This window comes from Corythoichthys intestinalis, chromosome 2 (genome assembly GCF_030265065.1).
Source record: "Corythoichthys intestinalis isolate RoL2023-P3 chromosome 2, ASM3026506v1, whole genome shotgun sequence".
In the NCBI taxonomy this organism is placed as follows: Eukaryota; Metazoa; Chordata; class Actinopteri; order Syngnathiformes; family Syngnathidae; genus Corythoichthys; species Corythoichthys intestinalis.
Genome location: NC_080396.1, coordinates 54,317,314 through 54,341,194, shown reverse-complemented (window position 1 = coordinate 54,341,194; position 23,881 = coordinate 54,317,314). Strand labels below are relative to the sequence as shown.

The 23,881-nt window shown below is 39.0% G+C and overlaps 1 protein-coding gene across 1 annotated transcript; it reads left to right on the top strand.

The window, feature by feature from the left end:
• Window positions 1–1,472: 1,472 nt before the first annotated feature.
• Window positions 1,473–23,588, top strand: atp6ap1lb (ATPase H+ transporting accessory protein 1 like b). The gene is made up of 7 exons (XM_057830021.1): window positions 1,473–1,668; window positions 13,787–13,824; window positions 14,346–14,428; window positions 15,661–15,899; window positions 16,201–16,251; window positions 17,535–17,778; window positions 20,049–23,588. Exons 1-7 carry the CDS (start codon window positions 1,535–1,537, stop codon window positions 20,283–20,285), a joined length of 1,026 nt encoding a protein of 341 aa, XP_057686004.1. The 5' UTR covers window positions 1,473–1,534; the 3' UTR covers window positions 20,286–23,588.
• Window positions 23,589–23,881: the final 293 nt, after the last annotated feature.

The following is a 23,881-nucleotide window of genomic DNA, read 5'->3' as shown; positions in this document are numbered from 1 at the left end:
CAGTTTCGTGGGAACAGTTTGATGATGTACCCTTCCTGTTACGTGGCTAATCACCAGTGCACAAATGAAATTCTAAACAAGTATAGTTGAGAGACTTTGGTGCAGGTGAATTTGACCGACTTGCACACAGTCCTAAATCAACCATAATTGTCACCTATGGGATGAATTGGAGCAAAGTCTGCAAGCCGTCTTACATCAGTGTGTTACCTCTCAAATGTGGTTCTGGAAAAAATTGTCAACACTTCTCATGGACACAAGCCAACACTGTGTGTAAAGCCATAAAACCTGGCAATAGGTACTTTCAACGTTTGACCACCTCTTCCATTTTGTGATGGCTGTCACTAAAAATAAATGTTATTGCTTTCTCATTAAATTTTTCAGTGCAATTGATGATGGTGGACTTCCAATTATGTTTCTCTTCTCATTCTTCTGCCGTGAATTGGAATTTAAAATATGATGATAATAATAATACTAACATTATATTAATAATATATGATAATCAAAATAATTTATAACTTTGATGAATGAATGTTCATTTGCTGCCAACGGCAGGAAATTAGTTAATAAATATAATCAGCTATTTCTGGAAAATTGTGCGCCAGATGTTAAGATGTTGGTGATGTCTGAATGTTGTGCATCTCCATCACATATCTGTGTTCAAATCATAAATGATGCACTACATTTGTGAGAGAATGACAGACGGAGTCAGTGTGACTCACTTGCCATGCATCGATGAGAAAATCTCCCACGATTGTAGGTCAAAACATTTTGTTATATAACCACTTTTGATATTCTGCTAATTTATTATGGAAATGCAACACAATGCAAGATGAGGTACGGTGTTGACGAACTCAGACCAGATGAACTCTTAGGTAGAAATCGAATCAGTGCCCCGGGTCACCCGGGGTTGGACCTTTTCTCCTGTCTTGTCCCACTGCTGCTCAGCTGCTGCTGTCATCCATATTTGCAGCCTCAGTGGACAATTTTCTCAGCTGCGGGCTCTCGCGGTGCTCACAACAACGCATAGATCAAGTGGATTAATTCTGCTGTTGTGGCAGCACACTGGAGATCTAGGTCATGCAGTCGTGGCTCTGTTTTTTTTAAAAAAAAATTCTTGTCAACATCCTCCAATCTCCCCCAATGATCTGACCTTGACTTTCCCAGGTTTCTGTGTATGTCTATCTGAGACTTGAGGATGACATTGGAGGCTGCAAAGGTATGACGGGATTGTAAATACAGTGAGATGCTTTCTATATGTGGGACTGGCCTACAGCTACCTGTGTATACGCCAGAGGCAGAGTGGATGGAGAGCACAGGAGTGGATGTGGGAGGGTGAGCAGCGTGAAACGAGCAGAGACAAGCAGGGGAGGGGGAGGAGGATGCAACGAGGGAAGTGTGACGCACGCTGCTGCTCTACGCTTGCCGCTGATTGGCCACGGCGAGTGCCGCTCAACAGAGCTGGGAGCCAGGCGCCGCTTGGAGAGCAGATTATGAAGCGGCGCTCCAGCAGCGGCAGTCTCCTCTCATTGTCTCAATGGCTGCACACGCATTCTTCCTGTGCTCCATCGCCTTGCTGTCTGCTCTCAGCCGGCCTGCTCTGACTCTTTCCGAGGAAGAGCAGGGGCCGGGACTCACCTACGATGAAGTGCCTGAAATCTTGGACAGAAGGTAAAGACATCCTCCTCTCCATCGCTATGAGTACCAGAGGTGTGTGTATGTGTGTTTGTCTCTGTGTCTATGTGGTAGGGATGCAAGGTTCATTCTTTCCTTGTTATTCCTCCCCTTTGTCTTGCCATTCCATCTCACCTTGGCTGGCTCATAAATGGTGGAAGCGGCTAGTGTTTAGAGAAGGCTGCACTGCAAGCCTTTGTTTGCCTCAGTGTTGGGGACTGCATCACACGCCACTCATCGATCACAGATGAGGCTATGTACAGGAGTGTTGCTCTGAAAGGAGGACACTAAATTAGGCTGGGGGCTGCAGGCAAGCAAGCGGATTGGGGGTGCCATACAAAGGGAGGAGAGTGGGGCATGGAGGGAAGGTAAACAAGAATGGGACAGAGAGGAGAGGATGCATCAGGGGTGGTCTGCTGGAGTCAATTTACTGATGCAGTCATTGAGAGAGAGGGAGGGGTAGCGGTGGTGGGGGTGACTGAGTGAGAGAAGGGGTGATTGGGGAAGGGAATTGTTGCCAGACGTGTCTGTGTGTTGCAGTCCTGCAGGTCAAACATTCAGCGTTCACAAGAATGTGAGACTGAACTGGCAGCTTCAGGGCCTTGCTTGGTCACAGAGTCATCCCAGACATGACCAATAGTATTGAACTAAAGCCATGCTAGGCTCTTGAAACTATGCCATGTCATGTATGATGGTTGCTGAGCATTATCTGTGGTGCAAATTCTTCAAGTAAAATGTTCGGGGAATAAAAATTGACACAAATGCATTCACCAACAACAAGGGACACACAGTATACACAATAAATACAGGAGCACAATAGGTCAGGGCCAGTAGTAGCTGATCTGAAGGGACTTGAGCTTTGGAACTGGAGGGTCACTGTTGAGTCTCACTACGGACCAAAGGAATTGCAACTCTTGTATTTGTCGGCGAGACACTAGTTTTTAACATGCTGCAAACCACTTCACTCAGTGCCTTATTCACAATCCACAAACTTGCTGGGGTTTGCTCATTTGGGATAAGCCCTAGCTCCTTATTCTCTTAATAGCACAAGTGGTAGACAAAACAAATGGATGGAACGAAGGCATTCATTTACCAATGTGAAAACTACGTTTTCTTGTAATTTTGTTTCTAGTTAAGAAATTAAAATAACAATAATAGTTAAACAATAAGAGATGAGACAACACCCACTTAATGTATATTGCGATATTGTACGGTCGCTTCCAGATCATGAGCAATTTCCCAGACAAGGCAAGACAAGGATATTTAAGAAATCATTCAATTTATAGCATTGAACTTGTATATAATTCTCACAGTCATTTAATGATGATGATGATAATGATGATGATGATGGCAAAAAGCTGCATAACATCTGAGGTTCTGACAGGTCTGATCCCATTGACCGAGCATAAAACTTTCTAAATAACCTTAGTAAGTTGATAGCTTAAGTCGCCGAGTTACAGTATTATGTAGTTTCAGCTCTAACACACTCCTACATGTTGTTATATAAGAGCAGCTTTTCTCTCTCTTTTCTTTTTTATTTTTTCTCTTTAAAAAAAAACAAAACTTGTAAATATCATTCTGTTCTGTGCTGAATTTTACAGACTTATCATTTAGAACTTACCGAGTAATATATGACACGCATGAAACACTAAGATGAGAATTTATCAAAAAAATTAATTAATTAATTAATCAATAACTTCAAAAATTCAATACAAATAGAATTACTGAAATGAAATGCATTATCTATATCAAAAACATATGATAGGTGCATGATATAATTGCATAAAGTTTTGCATAAATCACGTATACATATTTTGAGTGCTACCCATTGTTATTATTCAGAACACTACTTTAATACTAATTTATATAGACTTACTAAATGAAATGTGGTTATAATTTATTAATGTTGGGTCACCTTTCTTGAACCACAACCCAATTACAGCAATCCCCCTAAGGAAATTGAACCTAAGTTGTATGTGACATATGGATGACCTGCAAATGCAGACTTGTTCTTGCATGCCCTCAGTTGCTAAGCAGGGCAGCAAACTGATGCTGCATCAAGATTAAGTGTTAAACCATATTTGGTCGTCTAACCAGAGTGTGGGATGGTGTCACCATGAGCTAAAACGTATGCTTAAACTTTCAAATATTGTCACACTGACCTAAATATAGAAACCGATTATGTGCGCAAAATTTGGGATTTCCAGAAGTCATCTCAGTGATTACTGAAAACCTCATCAAAAGAGCAACAGCTGGCAGTGGAAGTAATCTTTCTGAAATTTCAATACTTAAAGTTCTTATTGATCCAGAAACCAATGAGTTATGAGTTTAGTCTGCCAAATCTCATCTGATGTCAGAGGCATATATGAAGTGTTCAGTAATTTGAACACTCAACCTACAGATCAATTAGATGCTTTAGTCATATTTACATGAGGAAATAAGGAAGAGCAACATCCCAATTTAATCTGCTTTTACAAATCTATTAATAGGCCAGCCTGCATTTACCTGGTGTGGGGTTAAGACAGGCTTTCTTTCAAATGTGGTGACAATTTGGAAAAAAGATATGGATCCAAGAATTACTTTTTATTTTTCTGAATATTTCTCATAAATTTTGATTTAAAAAAAAAAAAAAAATCATACTTTCATAGGATTAATTGCCGACCTTGACAGCGATCTAGTCTAGTTTATTAGATCTGTCTTGTTGTCTTGATCGAGCCACATGACGCAAATTGCATTTGTTTGTCCTTATAATAAATTACATCAATGCCATTGAAAGCCTTAAAGATAGATTAGATTCAGGCAGTCTTTCTTATTGATAGTAAAAATAACACATAAAACTTCCAATTAAAAGGGGAAGACAACACCTAATTGACCTTCAGATGAAAGATGAAAGCTCAAAGTATGTTAGTAGGCAAATTGTGCATTTCTTTGCCTTCTGATAATGGAGAAAATAATGTTTAAACCCCCCAAAAAACAGTACAGCCATTGTCTGACAAACATGATATCAGTTTCATGCATGCGTGTAAAGCACATGAACACTAATACACCCAAAACACGCATAAAATAGCTAAATAATAAATTTAGTCTTCCTATTGACCCTGGTGCTGTCTTTCTCCTTTTTCCATCTGAGATAAAGACAAAGCCTGTTTCCAATATATCCATATCCAATGAAAAGTATGCGTGACAACCTGAGATAGCTGTATTTAATTGGCTGGAATAGACTGGCATTTAAAAATGTCAATTTTCAATTCCTTTAACTTTCTGTTTGAAGACAAAGCAATACCAAATTGGACAACTTTCAGCCCATTCTTTTAAGTATTTACTGTTACGATCCGCGAACGTGGAATACAAGATTGGACCCAAGAGCAGACAAAAACTAAGGGGATGGTACAAGGGTTTATTAATACAACCAAAACAAAAACATGCGATCGCGGAAAAAGGGAGAATGACAAAAGGGGTCTGTGACAAGAGGTCGACGGGGATTGAATAACGCTAAACTAGGCGGTGGGCAGCGAGCCAGTATGATAACAAAAATAATCACACTTAATACTTGCATAAGGTAGAGGAATCACCAAACCAAAAAAAAGCTGACGAACAAACTAGCAAATCTAACGAGCCTCGAAAGTACAAGTGTCGAATGGTGATCAGCAAGCAAATATCTCAGCACAGTTGTATTGTATTGCCGGTGATGTTGATTAGCTTGAATTAGCCGTAGGTGCGATGTCAGGAACGCCCACACAGCCGGCTCTGTAACAAAACAAAATCTAACCAGCAGCAGAATGTGACATTTACATTTGTCACCTATGATGTTTAAATGTAAATGTGGAGAAAATGCTTGGGAATTCATAACTATTGCCCAGAATGGAATATTCCAAAATGTGGTTTAAGATGATGAAGAACATTCCTTCATAATTAGCAATAACGAGCCTCTTCCGACAAGAGCTTAATTAATTTCTATATTTTAATTATTTTGTCAATATTATTATTATGCATTAAGCGCAGAAAGAATACAATCTCTGAATTTAACTACCTGTATTGTATATTAAAGTTCTACAACCATGTAATCTGGTATATTCATTCTTTCTTGTTGATAAAATTTCCTCAGTCCTTGAATTCAAAGTCAATGGCAAGGTAAAGAGGCTAGACCTTGTATTGGTCAGCATATTGACAAACAACCGTGCCAAATCTAGTCTTTATTTAACCTAATGTGTATGTATTTGGAATGCAGGATGAAGTCAGTCGAAATAAAAAAAAAAAAAAAAAGAAAAAAGAAAAAAAAAAAAAAAAGAAAAGAAAACCCAAAACAATCATAGAATATGCAAACTTCACATAGGAAAGTCAAAGCTGAGATTTCAATTCAGCTAAATTTTCTGATGCTCAGCTCCATATAATTTTAGTGCACACAAATCAAGAGTGCTTATTCATGATGCCAATTGCGCTAAAGTTCTGTTATTGGTACAAAATAGTTATTAAACTGATGAACTGAACTTTGCAACACATTAAATAAAGAATGATTATGATGACATGAACAAACGATGCAGAAAACTTGACCAAAGTGGAGTGATGCTGTTGCTCGTTGCAAAGAATTAGCCCTCTTTGTTATGCAATTATATGGTTGACAAATTTGAGATTACCCCAAATATTGTCATACAACGGTAACAGCATTAAATACTGTAATTCATAGGTTGCTAAAAAGGTTTGTTGTCTACTCTAGATTTGTCCATTGAATATTATAATGGTGCCAGTGCCCCAACAGGTCCAGAAAAGGTTGATGTTTGTTTTATCTCTTGTATACAGTATAGTTTGGACACACCTTCTCATTCTTGCGTTTTCTTTATTTTCATGACTATTTATATTGTAAATTCTCACTGAAAGTAATAAAACTATGAATGAACTTGTGTGGAATTATGTACTTAGCAAAAAATGGTGAAATAACTAAAAAACATAATATTCTAGTATCTTCAAAGTAGCCACCCTTTGCTTTGATTACTTTATTGCACAGTCTTGCCATTCTCTTGATGAGCTTCATGAGGGAGCTTTTCAGTTAGTGAAATTTATCACTTTATCAATGGGGTTGGGACCTCCATTTGTGTTGCATTGAATGTGGCGCGTCCAAACTTTTGGCCTGTACTGTCTATACACAGAGTAGTTTTTGGAAAACATTTGACTCTCTTTAATCAACTAGGGAATAAATTAAACTTAAACTGTATTCTCATTGAAGTATGCACCAGTGTATGAAGAATATAATGTTGTTGCTTTGGCTCAGTGCAGGCATTTAGAAAATGTATTAGAATGGTTGTTTCCCAGCTGAAAGGTTGTGGTTTGGACCCTCAGCCCAACATTAATAAGTAATTAGAAATGGAATTTAAACAGAAATGTGAGGTATTGCTCTTCAATAAATAACATTTTCAATGTTATAGGAGTTATAGGGAACATTTGGAATATTATACTTATAACAGTTGAGTTCAAGCAGTTATTTTTGAGTAGCAGCGTAACTCAAGCGCAGCCTTTATCGAGCAATATCATCAATATTCTATTTTGATGTTTTCATGCATACATAACTGCATACATGGTCAAAAGTGGTCAAGAGGCACTCTAAAATAAATCCACTTTAAAAATATTTCTCGCAGCAACAGCAAGAGTATTGATGTCAGAGTCAAAATGATGGTTCATGTCAATGGACATTTGACCTGTGATACTGTAGATCTGAAATCGCTATAACACCAGACCCCCTTGGCAAGCTCAAGAACCCCAACGTTTTCACAGCAATTTGTGTTTTAATGAATTGATTGATTAATCGATCATCAATTAATGGATTATTTACACTGAGTACGTAGAAGTCTTTGCGCGACTTGAAAGTTGTTTTTCCGGTGGCATTATAAATCAACCTAAAATGACGAGTTATGAAGCAAATTAATGGAATAATGATATAAGAATTTTTTTCAGGATATTATTTGCAATACCACAACACTGTGAAACATTTTTGGCTTACTTGGGCAGATTTATTAGCATTACTTAGAGTGCAAAACAATGGTTTTGAGACGGAAGCGATATTGAAGGAAATTTAAACAAAGTGAAAGCTTCAAGTCTCGGCCTGACATGTACTTAGATTAAGGAAGTACATAACAAAATATAACAATGATCTGTATAACATCAGTGGCTAACGTTATACAATCTCTACTAGATGACTACTTCTGAGCAGTCTCAAAGAGAGATCTACCAAAGTGTAACTACCGTTGTAAGTCAGCATTGATTGTAACCCCACTTCTGTTGTAAGTCTGTACTTAGTTGTTGCCTTTTATTGTTTGTGTTGCTGGCTTTTAGTGTTCACTGTAAGTGAGGTAACAGTATTAAAAATGAAAAAGAAAGACAGCTTTCTTCTCTTTCCATATCAAACAAGTCCAAAGGCAGGCAGCATTTTGCCACGACATCTAGCGGCCGGGATGAAAATTACAAGAAAAAATGAAATATTCTGCACCTTGCCCTGTATTCAACGGACTCATTTGATTTATGTAGAAGGCCTTGAAATCTGTGGAAAATTCAGTGATCGCGAAATGGGGATTGGGGGTTCCTGGGTGTACTAGCAACCAATCAACTAATTTTGTAATTCCTACTTGCTACAGAACATGTGTGATAAATATCAGTTATCCAGCATTTTGAAAGTTTTAATTTTGAAGACAGTCCGGGACTATTGCATACATTGATTCTTGAATACAAAAAGCAACAACATGAGGTAGGTTTTGCTGTTCCTGAGGGTGTTTTGTGGCAAATCATAACATCTTCATAACATCAGGTTGCACATTGGTGGGTGCATACAAATTTAAGGGATGTGAGGTGAGCCAAAGGGGTGGCGTTGATTATATAAAAGGGCATGTTCAGCACTCAGGCACCGTGTGACAGGCTCAGCCAATGACACGGTCGCAGCAGTCCCTGCCTGCTGACCTCGCTAAACTGGCACAAGAACAAACGCGAGTGCTTTGGCTAACACTTGCGCACTCTTCCAGTCCCTTTCTGCCAGATGAGGCCTGGGTAGGTGTGACGGACAGAGCCCTAGTAATTTTGCATGTGCACCGGCTATTTTGTTTGCTTTTTTTCTCTTCCCGATGGCCAGTTTTTTTTTTTTTTTGGTCTGTTTTTTTTTTCCAAAGAGAGAGTCAAGCTATCTTCCTGCTCTTGGTTTGGCATGGTTCAGGCTGATTTTCTAAAAAGAGGAAATCTATCTATCTGAATCTTGTAGTTAGGCTGAATTGAAACAAACAAAAAACAAACAAACAAAAAAAACAATATTTTGCTTAATCTTATAATTACTATATATGTATATATATATATGTATATATATATATATGTATATATATATATATATATATATATATATATATATATATATATATATATATATATATATATATATATATATATATATATACATATATATATATCAGTCAGCCTCTTTCTCAGTCCCAGACTGTGTTGAAGACCACAAAAAGTAACTAGCTGAAAAATGAAATTGCTTATGAAAATGTAATGTAAATTATGCACATCAGTCATGAGTTATTAGTCTTTGTCTGGAAGGATAAGTTCTATCGAAAAAGGTTGAGTTTCAGGAGAGAATTGACATGACCAAATATTCATTCATTCATTCATTTTCTGAGTCGCTTATCCTCACGAGGGTCGCGGGGGTGCAGGAGTATCCCAGCTGAGTATGGACAGTAGGCGGGGAATCGGTTGAGGGTCATGTTTAATTTGCTTTTCTCCATTGAAGTGTTATAATTTTACAATTGACAATTAACAGTATAACTACACTGGATACTGCAGACTTTTGACTTCATTAATCTGTAACTTTGCTAATCTCTTCATCTTGCTGGCCTTCGTTTCTCTGCGGTCAGGCTCCAGTCGACCTGAACTATGTTCACTACTAATCCTAATCCACCTGGCACCCAACTACACAACACTGACCAGGTGGAAACAGCACCAGATGGGTGGATACCTGCTCCAGACTGCTGAGACTTCTATATAAATGCATTTGGCAACCTGCAGTACTGTTTGCTGTTATTTCACAAGGGCAGCCTTGGTTCACCCTTGCTTCCAACATGTGATGTATATGAAAGTGTTTACGTTTAAGTATAAAACAGCGTTTTAACTTTTTCTTTTCACATTAATGTGGAATCGTAGCTCACTATTTGAATCTGATGGTTTTATATCACAAAACAGGCCATCTAAACTTGAATTATGGAGGATGACATTACATGTAAATCAATGTGTCCAGGAAACAAGACTCACTCAACACTTAAAGAGTGAAAAGCAAAGGGGAAAAAAAGTAATTCGCGCTCCACGGAAACTCTTCTACTCGCCTTCCTTTTAACTTCAGGTGTAAAGTTTTATATCATTGGTTCAGGTTGGAAATGAATACAATCATTGTCATGAATTTATGTGCAAAGTAGAAAAAGAGCTCATCAAACATAGCCTAGTTTAATCTTGCATTGATCTGACAGGTAAACTAACTATACCTGTAGCATTCACATGGTTGTGTGTGCGCACGCCCATATGTGTGTGTGTAATCATGTCAACTGTGTCTGAGCCATTGTGCATAGCAGTTGGATGCAGTAGCCAAGAAAAAAAAAACCTCTGGGCAACAACAAGCACCTAAAAAATGGGCGGAACATCTGACTGACGTCAAAAGATTTTCTTCATGAATGTGGCCAAAACCCAGCCCTGCTGATTCAAATCCTCATCTTGACTCACAGCAATACATGAATGGAGTGATAAATTGGCACAAAAAAAAAAAAAAACTGGAGATGTATATTAACGGAATAAAATAAATAGTGGTGCTTGCATTTATTTATGACCCCCTGAAAGACAGATAAAATATAATCTGTATGTTATGCCAAATATTACAATCAATATTTATTGTATATTTATGATGTAAGGCCCACGTTACTTGTGCTTAGTTGTTGGGGCCAAGGTCTGTTAAATCGACACATAAGATACAGTGGGGCAAATAAGTATTTAGTCAACCACCAATTGTGCAAGTTCTCCTACTTGAAAAGATTAGAGAGGCGTGTAATTCTCAACATGGGCAAACCTCAACCATGACAGACAGAATGTGGGAGAAAAAAAAAACAGAAAATCCCATTGTTTGATTTTTAAAGAATTTATTTGCAAATCATGGTGAAAAATAAGTATTTGGTCAGTACCAAAAGTTCATCTCAATACTTTATTATGTACACTTTGTTGGCAATAACAAAGGCCAAACATTTTCTGTAACTCTTCACTCCGCTTGGTGTAAAGAAATCAACTGTGGGAGCAATTATTAGAAAATGGAAGACATACAAGACCACTGATAATCTCCCTTGATCTGGGGCTCCATAAAAGATTTCACCCTGTGGTGTCAAAATGATAACAAGAACGGTGAGCAAAAATTCAAGAACCACACGGGGCGACCTAGTGAATGACCTACAGAGAGCTGGGACCACTATAACAAAGGCTACTCATCAGTAACACAATGCGCCGCCAGGGACTCAAATCCTGCACTGCCAGACGTGTCCCCCTGCTGAAGCCAGTACACGTCCAGGCCAGTCTGCATTTCGCTAGAGAGCATTTGGATGATCCAGAAGAGAACTGGGAGAATGTGTTATGGTCAGATGAAACCAAAATAGAACTTTTTGGTAGAAAAACAGATTCTCGTGTTTGGAGGAAAAACAATACTGAATTGCATCCGAAGAACATCATACCCACTGTGAAGCATGGAGTGGAAACATCATGCTTTGGGGCTTTTTTTCTGCAAAGGGACCAGGACGACTGATCTGTGTAAAGGAAAGAATGAATGGGGCCATGTATCGAGAGATTTTGAGTGACAATCTCCTTCCATCAGCAAGGGCATTGAAGATGAGACGTGACTGGGTCTTTCAGCATGACAGTGATCCCAAACACACAGCCAGGGCAACAAAGGAGTGGCTTCCTAAGAAGCATTTCAAGGTCCTGGAGTGGCCTAGCCAGTCTCCAGATCTCAACCCTATAGAAAATTTGTGGAGGGAGTTGAAAGTCCGTGTTGCCCAAAGACAGCCCCAAAACATCACTGCTCTAGAGGAGATCTACATGGAGTAATGGGCCAAAATACCAGCAACAGTGTGTGAAAAGCTTGTGAAGAGTTACAGAAAATTTTTGGCCTCCGTTATTGCCAACAAAGGGTACATAACAAAGTATTGAGATGAACTTTTGGTATTGACCAAATCATTATTTTCCACCATGATTTGCAAATAAATTCTTAAAAAATCAAACAATGTGATTTTCGTTTTTTTTCCCACATTCTGTCTCTCGTGGTTGATGTTAACCTATTACAGGCCTCTCTAATATTTTCAAGTGGGAGAACTTGCACAATTAGTGGTTGACTAAATTCTTATTTGCCCCACTGTACCTCAAAATTTGGGGCGTGATTTTTTAATTTTTAAAAATTTTTTTATGTATGCTGGATGAATTTATCAAGCAGTATTGCCCAGTGTTGGTGAAAAGGTGACAACTGGCGTTGTCTGTGGTATATATATATTTTTTTTTCAAATGAATTTTCAGCGCTAAATGGAGGCCTACAGAGATCAAAGCCACCCAAGAACACTCCCAGGCACAGAAAGTGCAGCAGTGTAAAATTTCGACAAAATCTGCATCAATCCATAAAGCACGAACACACTGACAGCCACACAGTCAAACTCGCCTTTATAGAGATGAGAAATGAAGATATCCAGCCGGAATGAATCTCTTATAAATATTCTGGAAAATTATACAATGTTTTTAAATCCAGCATCTTGCTGTGGAGTACTCAAAGCCACAACGTATCATCACAGCACATTTAGGGGCAGTTTACATGATGACGCAGCGACACCAAGATGCAACAATGGTGTTGCGAAATGGCCTCACCTTTATATGGTGGAAGCGGAAATGGAAGGCGACATCGTGCGACATCATTCGAATGAAGATGGAAACATATAAATGCGCACATGAAATTTGTCGTATTCTCAGAGCGTCACCATGTAAAAAGCCCCTTAAATTTTCACATGAACGTGTAAAGTTTGAAAGCCAACTGTGATATTGCAATCGCAAAAGGCGCATCTTTTGCCCAAAGATGGCGCTGTTGCCTCCACAATCAGGTCGCATTTTCTATGCAAATGTTTTGAGTTTCGAATTAATTTTGCACACTAAATGGAGGCCTACAGAGATCAAACCCACCTAAGAACAATCCCAGACACATAAAGTACAACTGTATGAAATTTTGTCAAAATCCGCCCAGCCGTTTCGGAGTCCATAGGGAACATACACACATACAAGCAGACACACCCACAGACAAAGTCATATAAGTATAGACATACGTAAATATAGATGACAGGGGTAGTATAGATATAGATCATTTTTACAGAATTGATGTACAACTGATGATTTTTATTGTCTGAGAAATAAACATTGCAACTCGAAAAAAATGCAACACAGATGGAAGACTGCAACAGTCATGCTACCTGCAAAAGGTGGTAGGTTTACTTTTCACAGGTCATTTATAACAAGCTGTTGTGTGAGTATTAGTGAGCGTCTTTGATAATCACCGACAGGCCGGCAAAGACCACAGTGTTAGAGCAAAGCCAGCCTGCAAGTACAACGAGCCCACCCGCGCTGCCCAGTAAGCCAATTTCCGATGTATGACGTCTTTGATTGGACTGTTAAAAGGAACAGGATAAGCTTCTCTATGGCAGTGCAAAACTGAGCTGGAATGAATGTCAAGCAGATGTCGGTCTCAGACACACACGTGAAGGAATTGTCTGTGACCCGAGTTGCAGAAATATATGGGTCAGTAGCATTTCGGTGATTAGCAGTTCACCAGAGGCTGGAATCCTTCCATACAATCAAGCAAAACTAAATTTGGTCATTGCAGGATCATGAAATCACTTAACAGAACTCAAAATATCCACATAGGGTTTTGGAATTTCTGATTGCCGCAGATGCTTTATGTCAGTCTTGAACTTCCTATATGAAGGCTTGCAAGTCTACCCACTAATCATTATTTTCAATTAATCTTTAACGTGTCATTTCTGGCTTTGTGCTCACAATCTCATGTTGTCTTGTGTTTTTTCCACAGCAGAGAGAACCCCAAACAAGCCACAAGAGTCACATCAAGTAAGTGACAAACATGGTGTGATGGAAGGCCTGATTCAATCAAGTCACCATGCTGACAAATGCATTTTGTTCCTAGGACACATCTTTGCTTCACTGTAATGCAAACAGAAGTGGGATGTCTGTGTAATTTATGCACTCCAAATTTGGCAAATGTGTGGTTATGTTTAGGTTGTTTGACGACAAAAGGCGGATTAACAGTGCTACAATTTAGATGATTTCATGATGCAACCAAATGTGGATATTTGTAAACACTGAATAATGGTGTTACTGAAAAAAAAAAAAAAAAAAAAACGCTGATGAGTCACAGTGATGACGCAAAACAACTGAAAATAGAGAGAGCTTCGGCACGGAGGTGTAGGAAGGATCTTTTTGTGCATCTACAGTATGTGTCAGTGGCATGCGTGTGTTTGTTCGTAAGGGGCTGAACTTTAATGATTACGTTGCAATCTGCTCAGCAGCACTGGGATCATCTTAATGTGTGTACTGATAAATGCTTTCCCTGTGAAACCATGTGATTCCAGGTCTGGATGGTGAATATGGCTTGGAAAGCAAAGAAGTTGTTTTGACTTCTGAAGATGAAAACCCACTGAGAAGAATCCTGCAGGTATGCACGCACACCTTTTTCTGCCTCTCTCGCTTTCTTTCTGCTATTGTGTCTTCAGCTGCACATCACACTTGTGCATACACTTCTTGTATGTGCATGAATGCCAAACAGAGCACTCTGCCAGTGTGCGTGACCTTGGATGTGAGACTTCCTTGGTGTCACATTCACCAGAGGAAAACACACACATGCATGCACATACACTCACATTCTAAATGATACATCTGTGCGAACATATGCTGCTGATGCAGTAAGACATGCTTACATCAAACTAGAGATTAAAGGATTCCATATAGTTTTTGGTTGTTTTCCAATAGTGCGTCCACAATGGTGGCAATACAGGCTATGGAAAAACAATATTTATCCTTTATGTCAACCCTCAGTCACTCAGTTCTTCATCATGAATGATGACAGAAAAGTCAGTAAATGTCTTGTAAAAGGGTGCTGGATTAGCACAAATTCCTTCCAATGCGATGTAGCCTCAGAGGAAAGAGATTAAAAAATGGTACAGCTCTGGGTATATACAGTACGGTACATCATGTCATACCACACATCTGCTCCTGACGGACTTAAATAATATTATATTATAGATATAATAACATTATAAACATAATGTTACCTATGTTAATTGGCAGTTGAAATAAAATACAATATGTCTTATTTCATCGCCAATGTAAAGAAGTAAGCACAGGCAATGACGCAACCCGGCGATACCCCCCCCCCCCCATCCCCCTAATAAATTTACTGTCCACCCTACTGAAAAAAAATAACATGGATTGTCAAATCATGCCTTGTAGCTTTACGAGCAAATGAATAAAACTTCTCACTTAAAAGTATTACATGGTTGTATTATTTTAGTATTCATAGTATTAGTTTAAAACTACAATACCTGTATAGATTTCAGTCATTAACTAGCTTTTCACCGAATGGTTAACATTTGAATGAATATGCTTGAAAAGAAAGCAACAGAGATTTAGTCACTGTCCCCCCCTAGTGGGCAAAGTGTATTAGGACAAGTTTTGTACTTAAATGTTCCTATTTTTACTAGCCATAACTACCTAAAAAGTCAACACATGTTCCTTGTTTGTTTGTTTGTTTTAAATATGTAATGTTTTCTTGACATAGATTATTTTGTAAAACTAATATACCTTTAGGAACACACATTTAATGTAGTATGAAAAATATTAAAGTTATAAATAACTACTGTGTGCCTATGGCCTTTTATTTGCCTCCAGCCTTTCAAGTGGCATCATGCAGGGATGTCTCACAGTAAGAGGAAGCTCCTCCAATCACTGATGGGACCTTATGGACCCTTGAGTGTGTCCTACAACGGGAAGACTTGCATTCTGTTTAAGGCAAAGCGTTTGGCCATCCGGTACAGGAACCATACCTTCATTGATCTCACTGAGAGAGTGTTCAGTCCAAACTCACCTTTGGACACCAAAGGCTCAGTCTGCACCAAGGAGAAGGCCACGTAAGTAGTTTGCAGCCAAAGTCATAATGCTATATCTTGTGGTCCATCTCTTGGGGAAAAAAATGAACAAACACGCTTGGAATTTGTCTTTGTTTTCTGGTTTGTGTTCAAGCTAATTTAAAGAAACACGTAGTAATCAATATTTTGTAAATTGAACACAACATTTTAGTGCTTTCGGTAAGGCGATTTTTTAATACCGCTGCCACGCTCTTTTCAAGGGTAAATTTTGTGCTCTGGGAGTACATTTGTTTAAACAACATTCTTGATTGAACTAACGCATTTTAATGTTGTTCCTCTGCAGGCTTTCATTAAAGTTTGGTGATGTGGAAGACTTGCGAGGTCTAGTAATCAGGTACTGTTTGTATTTTTACGTGAAATGTTTTCACCAATCAATAGTTTCTACGCACATTCCCATGAACCAAGTTTGTCAAGAACCAGGCCAGGCCCCCTCTGGTGGCCGAAAAAGTGTCATTGCATGAAATTGACTTTCCTATATATAGTATATAAATGTTGTAAAGCAATAAAACAGCAACAAAAATGAATGAAATGAACAAAAATATATATTTTTATAATCAGTCCAAATTATTTTTCGAACATATAATGTGACTAGCACCTTAGACGGTCATTTGCTTTGCATATAACCCCCCCCCCCCCCCCCAAAAAAAAAAAAAAAAAAATAGGGGAGGGCAATTTTATTTTTCAAATTATTTTTTTCTTTGATTGAAAATATTTTTTTTGATTGAAGCAACTTTTTGGGGGATTGAATTATTTAGACACAAATGTCCCAAACACAAAAGGACTGCTTCAATCAAATAAAACTTTTTCAATGAAAAATTAAGTGTTCAAATGCAAATTTTTCAATCGCAAATATTTTTTCGCATTCAAAAACATTTTTTCTGATTGAAATGTTTCTTTTTTTGATTGAAGTGACTTTTATTTTTGAAAATATATATTTTTTGAAGCAACTTATTTTTTGATTGAACAATAAAGACAAAAGCGTCCTAGCCAAAATGTGGCCCAAACACAAATCAACATTACTTCAATCAAAAAAGTTGCTATACTTATATATAAATCGACCTCCATATGGCTCCGCCCAGGGGATACAATTTTTGACTGGGGTAACTACATTGGCACGACACCGGCGGGCGTGCCATATTTAATGGTTGACGATCTTGGCGAAAAGTATTGCCTTAGCAGCCTGATTTAGAACTCCCCTCACGAATGATGGGAAACAAAAAACGCTCATTGTCAACTTATTATTATAAATATTCTTGTAAGTTAATTTTATTGCTGACACTGCATTTCGGGGTCATCAACATGTTGCGCCCCCCCGCCCTAAAAGTCAAACTCCGCCTATGGCCATAACCCAAGAGGTGGCCAAAAGCCAATCGTAGGGTGCATATAGACAAATAGGCATTTACAGTCAGATACACAAGTGTAGCTACTTTTAGGGTCTTCGATAAACCTACTAGGAGAAATGGCAAAACCAACACAGAAAGGCTTGGGGCCAAATTTGAGTTGAAATTTTGGTTGACACACAAACCACATGTGCATCATCAAACAAAACATGAGGGGTTATCATCTATCCTTTCTCCGAGTTGTATCTACAGATTCAAAATCACGTATCTTACCCAGGCTTCAGATGTCAAACACCTTCTACGAGGCAGCGGGTCAAAACTGGTTCACCCTGGACAGTGTGCACATTCACTACAACTGGACTCAGGAGGCCACGTTCAACGCGAGCGAGGTTTACGCTCCCGCCACGTCGTCCTACCACTGCCAGCACGTCAGCAGTCTGCACAAATATGACACTCTACTGGTGCCCAGCTCTCACACTGACACGTCCGCCAACTGGCACATCACTTTCACTGATTTCCAGGTACATTTTCACAAAGAGGGCACAGGTGTTGCTACCTTGGCTACATTGTCTGCCAGCGATAAGTTATTTTCTCAAATACTGTTTATGTAGTAAAGCGGAGAATGGTCTCCGTCATCCTGATAGGAATACAGTGGGGCAAATAAGTATTAGTCAACCACTTATTGTGCAAGTGGTGCATTTTAGTCAACCACTAATTGTGCAAGGTCTTCCACTTGAAAATATTAGAGAGGCCTCTAATTGTCAACATGGGTAAACCTCAACCATGTGAGACAGAATGTGAAAAAAAAACACCCAGAAAATCCCATTGTTTGATTTTTAAAGAATTTATTTGCAAATCATGGTGGAAAATAAGTATTTGGTCAATACCAAAAGTTCATCTCAATACTTTGTTATGTACCCTTTGTTGGCAATAACGGAGGCCAAACGTTTTCTGTAACTCTTCACAAGCTTTTCACACACTTTTGCTGGTATTTTGGCCCATTACTCCATGCAGATCTCCTCTAGAGCAGTGATGTTTTGGGGCTGTCGTTGGGCAACATGGACTTTCAACTCCCTCCACAGATTTTCTATGGGGCTGAGATCTGGAGACTGGCTAGGCCACTCCCGGACCTTGAAATGCTTCTTACGAAGCCACTCCTTTGTTGCCCTGGCTGTGTGTTTGGGATCGTTGTCATGATGAAAGACCCAGCCACGTCTCATCTTCAATGCCCTTGCTAATGGAAGGAGATTTTCACTCAAAATCTCTCGATACATGGCGCCATTCATTCTTTTCTTTACACAGATCAGTCGTCCTGGTCCCTTTGCAGAAAAACAGCCCCAAAGCATGATGTTTCCACCCCCATGCTTCACAGTGTGTATGGTGTTCTTTGGATGCAATTCAATCTTCTTTCTCCTCCAAATACGAGAACCTGTGTTTCTACCAAAAAGTTCTATTTTGGTTTCATCTGACCATAACACATTCTCCCAGTCCTCTTCTGGATCATTCAAATGCTCTCTACCGAACCACAGACAGGCCTGGACGTGTACTGGCTTCAGCAGGGGGACGTCTGACAGTGCAGGATTTGAGTCCCAGGCGGCGCATTGTGTTACTAATAGTAGCCTTTGTTACTGTGGTCCCAGCTCTCTGTTGGTCATTCACTAGGTCCCCCTGTGTGGTTCTGGGATTTTTGCTCACCGTTCTTGTTATCATTTTGACGCCACGGGGTGAGATCTTGCATTAAACTTCAGATCGAGGGAGATTATCAGTGGTCTTGTATGTCTTCCATTTTCTAATAATTGCTCCCACAGTTGATTTCTTTACACCAAGTGTTTTACCTATTGCAGATTCAGTCTTCCCAGCCTGGTGCAGGTCTACAATTTTGTCTTTGGTGTCCTTCGACAGCTCTTTGGTCTTGGCCATATTGGAGTTTGGAGTGTGACTGACTGAGTTGTGGACAAGTGTCTTTTATACAGATAATGAGTTAAAATAGGTGCCATTAATACAGGTAATGAGTGGAGCCTCATTAGACCTCATTAGAAGAAGTTAGACCTCTTTGACAGCCAGAAATCTTGCTTGTTTGTAGGTGACCAAATACTTATTTTCCACTCTAATTTGGAAATAAAAATCCTTTAAAAATCAAACAATGTGATTTTCAGTTTTTTTATCCACATTCTGTCTCTCATGGTTGAGGTTTACACATGTTGACAATTACAGGGCTCTCTAATCTTTGCAAGTAGGAGAACTTGCACAATTGGTGGTTGACTAAATACTTATTTGCCCCACTGTACATGTGTTGCAAAAAATTAACTAATCTTGCATCTTTTTCAAATTGCGCAGAAAAATCATCCTTTCCTATGCTTGCATCTTTTTGAGTGCATATTATTCATGTCTTTTCTGTGGTATAACTTCCTTTACGTAAATGTGCAGCTAATCAATTTCAATCTGTTTTAGTAAACCGGTTTATTTCGGTATGAGAAAGCACCCTGATGAATACTTTTCTTAGTAGGGCCTCATTGATATCAGAACTACTGAGATTTCAGTATGATCGTAGTGTTCGTGGTTATGTTTTTTTATCCTACTTTCTACTTGTGTTCATGTGCATGTTTGCCAAATATTTCCTTTGGTGTGTCATCAGTCTGTTCTACCGTATGTTTGGCAGTCTGTCGGTCTGTCTGTACTCAGTGTGCTAGGCCATCTGCTAGGCTGTCTCAACCTGTGTGTGCTAAACCCAGTAAGAGCCACTTGTCCTCTTTAATTCAGCCTAATCTCCTCTTTCCTACTTCTTTTCCAGATTCAAGCCTTCAACGTGCAGTCAGATAAATTCGCGTCGGCAAGTGACTGCGCCACTTTCCTGACGCCGGCCATCCTCATGGGCTTGGTGACGTCTCTGATACTGCTCCTGGTCTTGGCTTACGCCCTGCACATGGTGGTTCACCTCAAGCACATCGACCGCTATGAGGAGCACAAGGCCACCGTCTACTTTCCCCGTAGTCCAGAGGCTGAATTGCCGGACAAGAACAGCCTGTGAGGGGGGAGGAAAGGGACAGACAAAGGAAAAGAAAGACTGAGGCAGGGAGCACGTCATGGAAAAAGTATCCTCCACAGAGTATTTCTTCAACAAAATGCCTGTTCACATGAAAACCTTGTAAATCACTTGTAAGTAAATGCAGGATACTCTTTCCTCGTTGACCTGTATCTTGGCATCCACTGTCCGGATGCTCAAGCCCCTCCTTGGCCTACAGTTGTTGATCAAAATGTCAAAGGTCAAGGACAGTCCTGGGGCCTCTAAGTGGCAACAAGCGGCCTTTACCCCAGCCAGCCATGCGACCCTTACCAGGCTATCGGTGGCTATCACAGCTAACATCAGATGCTCTCAATTAAATGTAAGTAGTACATGGGCCATTCACAAATGTCATATTACAAGCTTCCGTCGCTAACTGTTTTTCCGGCTTTCTCTAACGTAGCCTTTGTCTTATCGCTGCAACACCTATATTCTTTGAAGAGCCAGTTTTAGCACTGGAATAGCCGTGTTAGCTGCATGCCATAAAAAGCTGGTCAGTCTGAGCTAGTGCAGTGTTTCCTGATCATCAGAAATTTTTGCATGTAGTGCAGTTGAAATCAAGCAAGCGAGACAAAGCAGAAGGAGCTTGAGAAGCTTCTGAGAACAAAAGAATGGAATCCAAGGAAACTCTGGTCTAGCATCTGGCTGGAGTGAATGGCCCTTCAGAGCCTTCGATGTCTCGCACCCCGTCTCTAAACAAGATTGCTGCTTGGAATTTAACTGTGAAATGGCCTTTTACGGACCAGCTCGTGAAAGACGAAGGGGGAGGAGCTCGACAAACTAGCACAACATTGGTTAGTAGCAAAAGCACTAACGAGAAGACTTTAATGACTTTACGAGGAACAATGCTGCAACAAGTTGGTCGCTCGAGGGCGACGCTGGACTGCATCTCTCCAGTGAAATGACTATCTACATTACTTTAAGTTCTTGGACAAGGGAGGCATGGATCCTCCATCCATGACACTGGGTGTGAATGCCAAAGTGAAGCTTAAAGATATTGCCATACAAAATGGTGAGATATAGCAAAAATAGCTAACTGTTTCAGCTATGTACAAAACACATACATGTACAGAAGTGTCACTCTGCGGAGGTATTTTTTTTTTCTCGTTTACTTTGTGTCTTTTTTATATACAACATAATCTTTCAAAACTTACTGGTACAGGGCAACAAAGTTCATCCTCATGAACAAAAGGATACTCAAGTCAAATGTATCTAACATCTGGATCTCTTTGCAAGCATAGTTGTTTACTTCAAATACTGCACAATTAAGAAGCATAGTTATATTTGTGCAATGCGATGAGGATTGGTGATTTGATCAGTTTTTGCCCAAATGTCTATTTGTTTTAAGGTGGAGTCTTATAAAGTCAAGTCCAGTCTAACCCAACTGTAAATCCAAATTCTTGCCTTAGAGGGAAAATACTATCGAATGATGTCCAGCATTTGGAATTTATAGATGCCATTATTATTCCAGAAGCCACACTCGCAGCAGTAACAGCATCAGTAAGTCATTAACAAGGATAAAAAAAAAAAGTCAGCATGACAGTAAATAGATATCTTTGCATTCGATATGGCAGTTCTGTCAATCTGTAGCAGTGTCAAATGTGTTCTTTGGTCATAAGTGTATTCTACAATCTATGAAATGAGTGCGGCTCGTTTGTCCAAGGACCAACTGATTGATCAATAAATGATATTTAGAGGAGATTGAGTCTTTTTGTGGATAAATATTTCTAATATTTAGATCGCTCATTTCAGCACACAGCCCTGTCGTACTGAATGAATGCATTTTTTTATATTTCATATTCCATTTAGCACAAGACTGTTGATATATGTATTCAATTGTCACACACAAATGTGCTGAAGTCAAGGGCGTAGGTTTGCATAGGCACGGTAGAGACATAACACTATCAACTTTTCAAGATGCTCAAATTGTCCCCAACAACTTTTAAGTAACCTTACGAGTTTAGATATATTTGTAATTTACATTGTCTTCCCATATGTTGTAAGGATAAAATTTACCCTACCATAATTGAGTTATTTTTATTATGTTCACTTACATTTACCCCTATTCACTTGCTGAATGTGCCAGTCCATTTTTCCCCTCAAACGCACGCTGGATTGGCGGATGACATACATTTATTTAAAATGTATTAATTGAGCCTATGCAGATTTTTTTTCAGATAATCATACGTTGTTAATCATAATTGAGGTAAAAAGATTTCATTTTTTGATGAGTTTGGCTCTGCTTGTGGACAAAAGCAGTCATGTTTTACCAGAAGGAAGGCTCCATTTTTATTTATTTTTGTTATACTCTGACTAGTATTTTTTTTTTTGGTTTTACTTATATTTAATTTATTTTTTCAGACAGAGAATGTTGAGTGGTCTTAAGACAAATGTTTATTTATTTGAATTTCTGGATAGTTAAGAGATTATGAACAAGTGTGTGTTTAATATAATTTATGTTCAAATATTGCAATTTAAATTTGCTAGTAAAATCCAAGCATTTATTCTGTAATATATCAAAATGTTTCTTGAGTAATTGTTGAAAACAAAGGTTTGAATCAAATGGTATATCGCCTGAACCAATACACGTTAAAGTTCGTACAAGTCAGTATCGATTTATTTTGCATTTATCATTTAGCCTATCAATAAACTAGATTGGTATTTGCGAGAATTGTAGCCCTGACCCCCGTTCACCCAATCTGTATGGCCTTATTAATGTCCCCTCCCAAGCAAAAAGCGACATGCATATTACCTGTAATATCGTCACTCCGGGCCGGCCCAGCCTACACGCAGACTATGCAGCTGCTTAGGGCCCCTGACCACTAGGGGCCCCCCAATCTGGCAATTGTTTAATTTATATTCTATTTTGTTTACTACAGTTTGCTTTATTTGACTTTTGTGAGTTTTGATACTTGATTACAAGCTTAAAAAAATAAAAGTTATTTTTTAACTTTTCTTTCCTCTTTTAGAAAAAGGTTTGGTGCTATCTACTGTAAGTACTGACAATCATTTGGGGTGAGAAGTTTGAAGTATGCAGTGCAACAAAATCTGATTAATATACAAAATATGGACGTATGGGTTGGATATGCATATATGGGTTTCACAGTACACTGTGACGAAATAGTGGGCCAAAAATATGGGCCCCTTTGGATTATTTTGCTTAGGGCCCCCAAATGGCCTGGGCCGGCCCTGTCGTCACTACCAATGTTTAGACCAAACCTGCTATCACGTCAGAGGGGGGAAAAGTTCAGTCACATACACTTTTTTTTAAATCGTGACAAGCAATTTCTTCGGATTCATTCTCAATGTAGGTGTTTCTTCTTAAAGGTGATATCATTTAAGATATTCATTTTCCTTCTTTTTTTCCCCTTTTTTTTTTTTCTTTTTTAATCAATATTATGTGACGAGAATTGTCAGGTTAGTAATGATTAATCAATAGTGTTAAATTTATTAGGGTTTTCCTCCCAATACTTTGCAATACTCTTCATCATGCACAGTTGCTTCGAACAGAAAACCATCGCTGTAGCTGCATAGTTTAACCACTAGAGGCGAATACGTGTGCC

What these genes read in the sequence shown, in the direction of transcription:
- atp6ap1lb (XM_057830021.1), top strand. Translation starts at nt 1,535, where the DNA reads ATGGCTGCACACGCATTCTTCCTGTGCTCCATCGCCTTGCTGTCTGCT. An exon ending in AGCCACAAGAGTCACATCAA is followed by an intron (nt 13,825 to 14,345) that starts GTAAGTGACAAA and finishes ATGTGATTCCAG; the next exon opens with GTCTGGATGGTGAATATGGC. An exon ending in CACTGAGAAGAATCCTGCAG is followed by an intron (nt 14,429 to 15,660) that starts GTATGCACGCAC and finishes ATTTGCCTCCAG; the next exon opens with CCTTTCAAGTGGCATCATGC.